Raw genomic sequence first — 10,527 nt, 5'->3', positions numbered from 1 at the left:
CATTTAACGATTATCATTCTAGCTCAAAACCGAGTGTTGCTAAACTAAATGATCATTTGCGCTTAAAAACAACAAAATTAAACCATTATGTAAATTGGGAATCCAACTCAAAATTGTAACATTCTTTAAAAAAAAAAAAAACCTAATAGAAATCTCTCTGCAATCATCATAAGTTCATAACCGAACAGATAAAATGATGCAAAGAAAATACCATAACACAAGATTAATTAACTAATTTCTCACAAACATAATTAGTTCTTTAAATCAAACAACATTACACTCTTAATACTTCTGCAGCGGCGGCAACAAGTAGATGCTTAATGCCATGAACAATAAAACAACCTCGAACACTAATACCCAAAACTTAGTTACTAATTACCCAGCAAACAACAGCATCATCGTCTGCATAGAGCGATCCTAGAGCATCCTCTGGAGTAAGGACGAACTGGGCCTCTGGCTTTGAAGCAGCTGTGGGTGTAATACGACCTCCCTGACCGCGGCGGGCAGGGGATGCGATTCGCCGACAGCGCGCCGTACGAAATGTAGTACTTCGTCCTCCACCAGAGCAGAGATCTGCGAGCGTACCCGTTTTCCACGTCCAGTTCCAAGTCCTCGCCGTCCTCATCGTCTGCCTCCTCGAGCTCATCGTACAGTGGCGACATTGTGGCGGTCGGCCACTCCAGAGCCTCCGCAACTAGCTTCAAGCTGGTCTTGTCGATTTGAGCTTGGATTTGAGGACCCAAATGGAGAAAAATGAGGAGGGAGCAGAGGAAAAGAGTGGTTGCAGTTGGAGAAGCCATGGAAAAACCTAGAGAGAGAAAATCACAGAAGTTTTTTTTTGGGGGGTGGGGAGGTGCTGGGGTTTAGTGCGAGAAATCTAGAGGTAGATTTGTCTTGTTTTGGGGGTCAGATGGAGAGCAAGGGGGGCCCAGGTTCACATGCGAGTGAAGAGAAAGGTGTGAGTGAGCAGAGTTTGGGTTACAGCTGAGTCCTGAGTTTCTTCAATGCAGGTATTAAAGCGTTTATTGTAACACCGTTCCATAACGTTATCAATTTTTAATCTAAATACTTCAAAACATGATCGTTCTATGATGTTATTTGAAATTTACGATAGTTCAGATTCAAAGCATTGAGTACGTCGTTACCAAAAGCCCTTCCATACAATCCAACGCTTGTTAAACAAAATTAGACATTCGTTAATTGGATCGAAAAGCTCCAACAAATACTCCAATATTGTTACCGAAAAAAAGTACTCCAATATTTGTAACCTCACCTACTTCGTACATCAAAATATTGTGACCTCACATGTAATATTTAACTCAGATAATAACGTAGTTGTGATTTCATCAACCTACATTAGAAGTGAGGCATATTATTTATGTCATCCATTTATATAAATTGATACATGGGATCTCATGTGTTTTCGAGATATGCAAAAATTTCTCGTCTTGAATACATTTTGTGTTTGTAAGGTGGGAGTAGCGGTTGGGTGTGCTACAATTTGTTCAGCTTGATTGGTGACGTGTTCTGTGTGAGATTGAGGCGTGAGACATTCTAGTTTTTTTTTTTGGGGGGGGGGGTGGAGGGAGAGGGAGGGTGTGGAGCTTATATGACATGTAAGGGATACGACATTAAAATTTGGTGTTTAGTGTACGTGGCTGGTTGAGATATGGTGTAATTTATCCCTCATTTATATTTCATTTATATTTGCTTATTGTTTTACTAAACAAAATTTTAAGAAAATGTTGGTCCTAAATCTTTTAGGAAAACCCATAAGCAAAGTAACACGATTAAGGACTCATTTGGAACTGTGTTTTTGAAATACACTTCTACTAAAAAAAAACAGCTTCAATAAAAACGCTTATTTTAGAAGAACATGGAAACTTTTAATAAAAATGCAAGTGTTTCTTAGAAAATAGAAAAACAATTCAAAATGTTCTTGAAAAAAGCACACACCATGTGTTTCTCTCAGTGGGTCTACTCAAATCCATCTCATATGTGGATTTACCCATGTTCATCCCTCTTGGTAATGGATACCCATTATACTCTTTATGTTGGGCGGCCCAATAATATAATAACATCTGTCATTATTTAACCATCTCATAACTCCCTAACTAAACACAACATTTCTACTATTCCACCAACCAAACACCCTTTTCTTTCTTCCTCACATTGTCCAATAATTTTTCTTCAAACCAAAAGAGGAAGCAAGCCTACCGAAGGCCTATGAGTTCGGTGTAATGGTGACAGAAAAATTGAATTCCGGTTCAATGCTGTCGTCTTGTACGCCTTCTTCTTTTTCTGCAGTGGTTTACTTAATCATTTCATTAATCTTCGTCGTCCACCACAGAGGATGACGAGTCGCATTTGTTGTAGAAGAAAGCGAATAGAGATGTGGGTCGCCAGAGAAGAGAACCCATGGTTGCCATGGCATGGAAGATGTGCAGATTTGTTGGAGAAAATATGAAGGGTCTGTTTGTTCACATGATTAATAAGATAAGAGAATAGGGTGTTTGGTTACTTGTTATAAAACTTAAATATGAACACATGTCTTGTTTTTATTTTGTCATATTGTATGGTGAGTAAAATGGGTAATGACTTATCCTATAACTATTAGCGGCTTTTTCAGGTTTATATCTCTCATTTTTTTCCATCTCTCTCTCTCTCTCTCTCTCTCTCTCTTCTATTTCCTTTCTTTCCCTTTGGCTATGTGACCCGTATAGAGTAATTATGTCAAATCATCACCATCACTACTGCAAACCTATTCAACCGCGCTTGTAATCAGCCACCAATCAATCGTTGTTAACTTTACCAAATATGCCAAGCCAACCCAAACTATGTCACTCCTCATTTCGTCATCCACCTACCCTTGTCGAACGACTCACATGTCTTCTGTTGTCCATTCAATTGGTTGAGATGAGGCATGAGATCGGGCATAAAGAGAGAGAAGGCAGGGAGGATAAATAGTTTTAAGTGGTGATGGTTGTGTAATGGACTGTGATTACCTTAATCATAAAGAATTAGGAATAATTAAGAATTGCAAATTTTGTTATTAAGAAGTTTGTTAGATTTCGCTAATTGGAACTTGATTATGTAGCTAGTTGTATAAATGTGATAGTAAACTCCAATTTTTGTAACGGTCTTATTTTTCAATAAAATTTTATTAATAAAAAAAACAATATTGGTGCTATGCTCTTTCTTCAATCTCCATTGTTATTTAGCATCTAGGTCAAAGTTGAATAAGATCTAATAGTTGGTATTGTGGGACCATGATTTTTCAGGGCCTGAGCAAGACGGATCATAATACGTATACCTTAGAAGTTCGGTTATGGACCCAACAACTCCGATCAAATTGAGCAAATGGACTAGCGATGTCACCATCATCTTGTGTTCCGAGAAAGTAGGCAAAGTTTGTCGACTATGCTAAGATTGACCATTCTTGTTTCGCAAGATATGGAATCTTGATCCAAATAGGGATTAGATAAGTTTCCTATATTCTTGGATATTCTTACAATCTAGCAATTGGCATGCGCTGCAAATAATCACACTCCTAAAAGGAAACAACATCCATCTCTAGATATATTTAAGGATTCTCCCAATTAATACGGATTCCATATCCTAAAAGGTTTCTTTTCGGACTAGTATAAGCTTCACATGTGGATGTGTGCGAATTTGATTTCAACAATTGGTACTTTCACTAAGAGTAAACTCATATTCTCCCCTCGAAATCACTTCACCCCCACTATGTTTGCCTCAAATCAATACCCATGCGACTCCGCTATACCGAGGAACAGTGACACCCTTGTTGGTGAAGTCACCCCTACCATGAACTAAGTCTTGACAACTTTGATGAGGATTAATGTATATGTTAACAAACTTTGAAAGGCTTTGAGGGCCTCTCAAATGGAAGATCCTTCGAAACTTATGTACTTCAAAAGATGCGTGAAAAGCCTTAGAAGATGCCGTCTTTGGATTTGAAGAGCCATCTGTCATGGCAATGTATGTTCGGGCTCCAATGAAAATTGCTAATCTGAACCCTTGTGTGGTGCTCCATAGTTAGACGTCCAACACCTCTCATAAAAAGCCCAGACGTAATTGGAAATCATCCAAGTATCGATGGCCGATGAAGAAAAAAAATTGTCAGTGTCAACTGTATATATGGGGCACAAAAACATCTAGGCAATACTAGAAATAGGAGAAATGCGGCATGCAACTAGACTAGGATGGTGGTCTTCATGAACAAGCCTTGATCATAACGGTCCAAATCTCGGATGCCATGGTTAGGTACGTGCTGGTAGACAACATATCTGGAGTTAGCATCCTTTTCAAAGAAGTAGATGAGATGAGAGGATTGGAATTATGGATAATTTCAACATGAGTAAGACTACTCTGCATACCTTCAATGGTGCTCATGTTCAATCACTTAGAATTGTGAAATCAGCGGTTAAGGCAGAACCTATAATTATCTTGTAGTCTTTATGTTATGGACTGTCTAACTCCACATAACACCATCTTGGGCTGAAACTGGCTACCCAAGATGAAAACAGTCTCGTCGTCGCACCATCAACTACTTTGATATCCTACACGTTGAGGGATAAAAGAAACTAAGAGAGATAAGGTCACGGTCTACTGCTGCTCAGTAGAAAGCCTAAACATGATATGAAAAGGAGAATGATGCTTCGTAGCTCTAATGGACAAAATCGCATAGCAACCATAGTCTGGGGGCCAAGAAACAAGCTACATGGAATTCGACATGGACCCTTAACCCCAGTATGACGGTACTTCGAAATCAAAAGCAGATAAGGATGATGTCTACTTAAGTTTCTATCCCGACAAACCCGAACTTAAGGCCATAATCAAATCAAAGGTATCAGATTGTGACAAAAGAGCTATTCACTGCCTTCTTACAAGCAAATAAAAATGTATTGGCTTGGTCTACTGAAGACATGCCTAGTGTCTATCATTCAATAATTTGCCACCGTCTCCATTTGGATCTAACCATGAAACCGGTTATCTAGCGAAAGTGTAATCACGAAATAGAGCGAAGTAAAATCATTGTGCTGAGATCGAAAAATTAGGGACGCCAACTTTAAAGTAAAATCATCGTCCATTCAATTGGTTGAGATGAGGCATGAGATGAGGCGTGAAGAGAAAGAAGGCAGGGATGATAAATAGTTTTAAGTGGTGGTGGTTGTGTTATGGAATGTGATTACCTTAATCATAGAGAATTGGGAATAATTAAGAATTGCAAATTTTGTTATTAAGAAGTTTGTTAGATTTTGCTAATTGAAACATGATTATGTAGCTAGTTGTATAAATGTGTTTGTAAACTCCAATTTTTGTAATGGTCTTATTTTTCAATAAAATTTGATTAATATAAAAAAAATATTAGTGCTTTGTCTTTCTTCAATCTCCACTGTTATTTAGCATCTAGGTCAAAGTTGAATAAGATCTTATAGTTGGTATTGTGGGACCATGATTTTTTAGGGTCTGAGCAAGACGGATTAGAATACGTATACCTTAGAAGTCCGGTTATGGACCCAACAACTCCGATCAAATTGAGCAAATGGACTAGCGATGTCACCATCATCTTGTGTTATGAGAAAGTAGGCAAAGTTTGTCGACCACGCTGAGATTAACCATTCTTGTTTTGCAAGATATGGAATCTTGATCCAAATAGGGATCAGATAAGTTTCCTATATTCTTGGATATTCTTACAATCTAGGAATTGGCGTGTGCTGCAAATAATCAAACTCCTAAAAGGAAACAATATCTATCTCTATATATATTTAGGGATTCTCCCAATTAATACGGATTCCATATCCTAAAAGGCCTTTATCCCGACCAGTATAAGCTCCACAAGTAGTGGTGTGCAGAATTTGATTTCAACAATCGGTACTTTCATTGAGAGTAAACTCATATTCCTTCCTCAAAATCACTCCACCGCCACTATGTTTGCCTCAAATCGATACCCATGCGACTCTACCATACCGGGGAACATCGACACCCTTGTTGGTGAAGTCACCTCTACCATGGACTAAGTCTAGACAACTTTGATGAGGATTAATGTCTATGTTAACAAAATTTGAAAGGCTTTGAGGGCCTCTCAAATGGAAGATCTTTCGAAACTCATTTACTTCAAAAGATGCGTGAAAAGCCCTAGAAGATGCTGTCTTTGGATTTGAAGAACCATCTGTCATGGCAATGTACATTTAGACTCCAGCGAAAATTGTTAATCTGAACCCTTGCGTAGCGCTCCACAGTCAGACTTCCAACACCTCTTATAAGAAGCCCAGACGTAATTGGAAATCATCCAAGTATTGAGGCTGATGAAGAAAAAAATTGTTGACGTTAATTGCATATATGTGGCACAAAAACATCTAGGCAATACTAGAAATGGGAGAAATGCAGTTTGCAACTAGACCAGGATGGTGGTCCTCATCAACAAGCCTTGGTCATAAAGGTCCAAACTCGGATGCCATGGTCAGGTACGCGCTAGTGGGCAACATATCCGAAGTTAGCATCATTTTCAAAGAAGTAGAAGAGATGAGAGACTGGAATTATGGATAATTTCAACCTGAGTAAGACTACTCTGCATACCTTCAATGGTGCTCCTGTTCGATCACTCAGAATTGTGAAACTAGCGGTTAAGGTGGAACCTATAATTATCTTGTAGTCTTTATGTTATGGACTGTCTAACTCCGCATAACACCATCTTGGGCTGAAACTGGCTACCCAAGATGAAAATAGTTTCGTCGTTGCACCATCAACTACTTTGATATCCTACACTTGGTGGGATAAAAGAAACTAAAAGAGATAAGGTCACGGCCTATTGCTGCTCAGTAGAAAGCATAAATATGATATGAAAAGGAAAACGATGCTCCGTAGTTCTAATGGAGAAAACTGCATAGCAACCATAGTTTGGGGGCCAATAAACAAGCTACATGGAATTTGACATGGACCCTTGACCCCAATACGACAGTATTTCAAAATCAAAGGCAGATGAGGATGCTATCTACTCAAGTTTCTATCCCGACAACCCTGAACTTAAGGCCATAATCAAATCTAAGTTATCGGATCGAGACAAAAGAGCTATTCACTGCCTTTTTATAAGCAAATAAAAATGTATTGGCTTGGTCTACTAAAGACATGCCTAGTGTCTATCCTTCAATAATCTACCACCGTCTCCATTTGGATCTAACCATGAAGCCGATTATCTAGTGAAAACGTAAGCACGAAATAGAGTAAAGTAAAATCATCGTGCTGAGATCGAAAAACTCAGGGACGCCAACTTTATTGTTGAAGTCCATCACCCAAACTGGTTGGCTAACGTAGTCCTTGTGCAAAAAGAAAAAAAAAAAAAAAAAAAAGGAAGAAGATAAGTGGCTAGAAGAATTGGCCAAAGTTCTATGGGCGCATAACACAATCGTTTGGAGAAAAACTAAAGAAAGCCTATTTTCCTTATCAACTACAATCTCTAACATCACATGCTTAGCACAAACTACAATCTCTAGCATTACATGTTTATCACAAACTGTACTCAAAAGAATCCTACAAACTCAAGCTTCTGCAGGAAAAGAATCCATCCATTATTTCATGTTAGCTGTCTGAAGAAGCACTTGGTGCCACATGTGTTGCGTACTATAGCTTTACTAGAAGTCACATATGATGGATTAGTGCAGAAGACTCTATTAGGAGTGTTTGGAAGAAGAATGTTGCAAGTGTACAATGCTGGTACGATGGATTGTACAAGAGGAAAGTGATGCAACTTGGGAGGATTATGATGACTTCACTTCCAAGTTTCCTAATTTCCATTTTTAAAATCTTGAGGATAAAATTGTTTATCAAGGGGGAATGATATATTTTGCTAATTGTATAAATGGGGTAGTAGCCTCCATTTCTTGTAACAGTCATATTTTTTAGGAAAATATTATCAATATAAAAAAAATTATTGAAGCTCTGCTCCATCTTCCTCTTTCTTCCATCTTCATTGTTGTTCTACATCTAGGTCAAGGTTGGATCAGATCTTATGAAACTAGGATGAGGCTTGGAAGTTTGCAATCGAGCAGAAAGAGTGAGAAGTTGGGAGAGAGGAAGGAGGGGATAGAGACGGAGGGAGGGGAGTCATGTCTTTTCGTACTAGTATTTGATGGGTTCCATGGTATGAACATATCTACAACATTTAAAAATGGGCATAATGGGCATGGACAATAAACAACCCAAGCCATTAGACTCATTTATTATGAGTCCTCTGAAGTGCTTAATTGTTTTAAAAGCACTCTCATATAAATCCTAAAAATGTAAGTCTTAAATAGATCTCAAACTCGATTCTCATCTCCCAAGCTGATAAAAAGAAAACCTCAAAGGGCAAACCAAAAGCCTAAATGAGGTGATGGCGAGGTGAAGAAAAACATTGGGTAGGAGGTGAATTTGTTGACTGTGGGCTTGCTTCTAATGATCTTGGAATAAGTTTTGGGCTAACCATTTAGGCCCGACTCATTTGCAACTAGTTTTATTTATACTCGGCCTTGGATCCCTATTGCATAAAAAGACAACAGAAACATGCTTTTAATGGAAGATACTTTTTATATGAGATTGTTCATGCATAAAATGCTTTTGGTAATTAGAAGATCACGAATATTTTCTCGTATCACTTTGATTTTTACAGAAGTATATACAGAACTCAGAATTGATGCAAATAACCTAGCAAACGAACGGAGAAACCAAGACTGCTACAATTATACAACTTCTGACAAACAATAAGATAATCTAAATTACAGAGATTAATGAAATTCGAATTTATAGGTGCATTGGGAGCAATACATTGTTATTGCTATATCAACTTAGCTAAGCTTAGGTCGATGAGTTTAGACTTCTTTGTCTCCTATTTCACGTATGAATTGTTTTACGTTATGAATTTGATTTCTTTTTTTTTTGGTTTGATATATATGTCTATATACACACAAGAATAAATAACCGTTTCATGCTTATCAGCACCATGACTTTATAAAGATGAGAAAGGTACAGTACATTTAGACTCCATTATGGCTACAAATTAGCATGATTTCTCGGCAGAAATGTGGTCCATTCTCTTATTGTTTTTATTATTACGGTTTGCCTCTCTACCCCCTCTATGCAAATGCAAACATAGCAGAAACTCGACCATTTATGCCCAGTTCGGTCTAGTGAACGAGAATTGGAGATCAGCTGCGAGTAAAATTCCGCCACCAATGATTGAGACGTTTAGTCGGTTCTCCTCCCTCTTTCCGAAGAACAACATATATGACATATGTAGTCGACTCTCCTCCCTTATTTTGAAGAACTACTTATATGACATATGTATACCACCATTGTGGTTTTTCGTGCTAATAATATAATGTCTTTGAATGAAAACTTACAAATATTTTTGTTGCACAGGATGCTACGATAACAGTGTATGGAAATCCTTGCATGCAATTGCAAGCTATTACAGGCTAATTAAGTCAAGGTAAGTGGAAGGACACTGAACTAGTTACTCTAGGCTTTGGCTGTACCTATCAATAATTAATCCCTGCAAGGTTAGGGTTTAAATCATGACCTCAAGCTTTAGACGATGTTTCCACCACCACAACCCTTAAATACGCAATGCAGGGTTGACTCTGCCAATTCACCAAAACTGCATAAAAAAGACAAATGTGGAAAGTTGTACTTGTTTGTAAAGTTGAATTTTTGAGAGGGCTTTTGTATGCACTATCGCTAAGATTCCTCTCTCTCACTCTCTCTCACTGACTAATTTTCAACAAATACGGAATTCAATCTCTTCTGTTGCTTTCAGTTTTCATCAAGTATGAAAAAGGTTTCTTGAGCAATAATGTTAATGTGATAAGTTAAGGCAAGACAATCTGAAAGGAAGCACTTCTGCAGTTGCTTTTGGCTTGTGCGTTTGAGGTGCAAGTTTTATACTTTTTTTATGTGTATAGGCTGAGAATATCACACAGACAGAGAGAGTGATAGCTTCTTTAGCTTGTACAGAAAAATTGGGACCACTTTCTCAGCAATTTTTATTATTTCTGCTCAAGATTCTTTGCAGTTGATAACAATGGATTTGATTTATACCACTCCAAATTGTTCAATTAATTTCTATTTCTCAATGTCCGATCTTTTTCTTTAACACTATTTTTGTAGCAAATCAATTGTTGTAATGATTCAAGATTAAATGATAGTAGTTATTGATATGATGGATAGTAACAGTTTGGAACGACATAGTGTAATGAGTATATTTGCTACAATAATAACGCTATTTAAAAATATTGTTATAGTAAGATAATTATTCGAGATTATCTACCAGAAAAAAAAAAAAAAAAAAAACACCTTTCTAACTCCAAAGGGTATTCTATTATTAAGCAATGAGATTTTCTACTAATGTATATAATACATAAAAGTATAATAGAAATATCAGTTCAATTCGATTATCTAATATGGTAGAAATATTGAATGGTTTACGAACCGTAGCATGCAAAATTACCTTTTAACTTTTCCCCGGCTTCA

At 37.5% G+C, this 10,527-nt stretch overlaps 1 protein-coding gene across 1 annotated transcript; it reads right to left on the bottom strand.

Annotated features, from left to right (window-relative positions):
• Positions 1 to 208: 208 nt before the first annotated feature.
• Positions 209 to 914, bottom strand: LOC103935135 (protein RALF-like 34). Its single transcript, XM_009344893.3, has one exon. It carries the CDS (start codon positions 798 to 800, stop codon positions 396 to 398), a length of 405 nt encoding a protein of 134 aa, XP_009343168.1. The 5' UTR covers positions 801 to 914; the 3' UTR covers positions 209 to 395.
• Positions 915 to 10,527: the final 9,613 nt, after the last annotated feature.

Source organism: the organism of the source record quoted next, unplaced genomic scaffold (genome assembly GCF_019419815.1).
Source record: "Pyrus x bretschneideri cultivar Hongxiangsu unplaced genomic scaffold, Pyrus_bretschneideri_v1 Contig59, whole genome shotgun sequence".
In the NCBI taxonomy this organism is placed as follows: domain Eukaryota; kingdom Viridiplantae; phylum Streptophyta; class Magnoliopsida; order Rosales; family Rosaceae; genus Pyrus; species Pyrus x bretschneideri.
The sequence above is the reverse complement of the archived record's forward strand: the minus strand, read 5'-3'. Positions and strand labels throughout refer to the sequence as shown.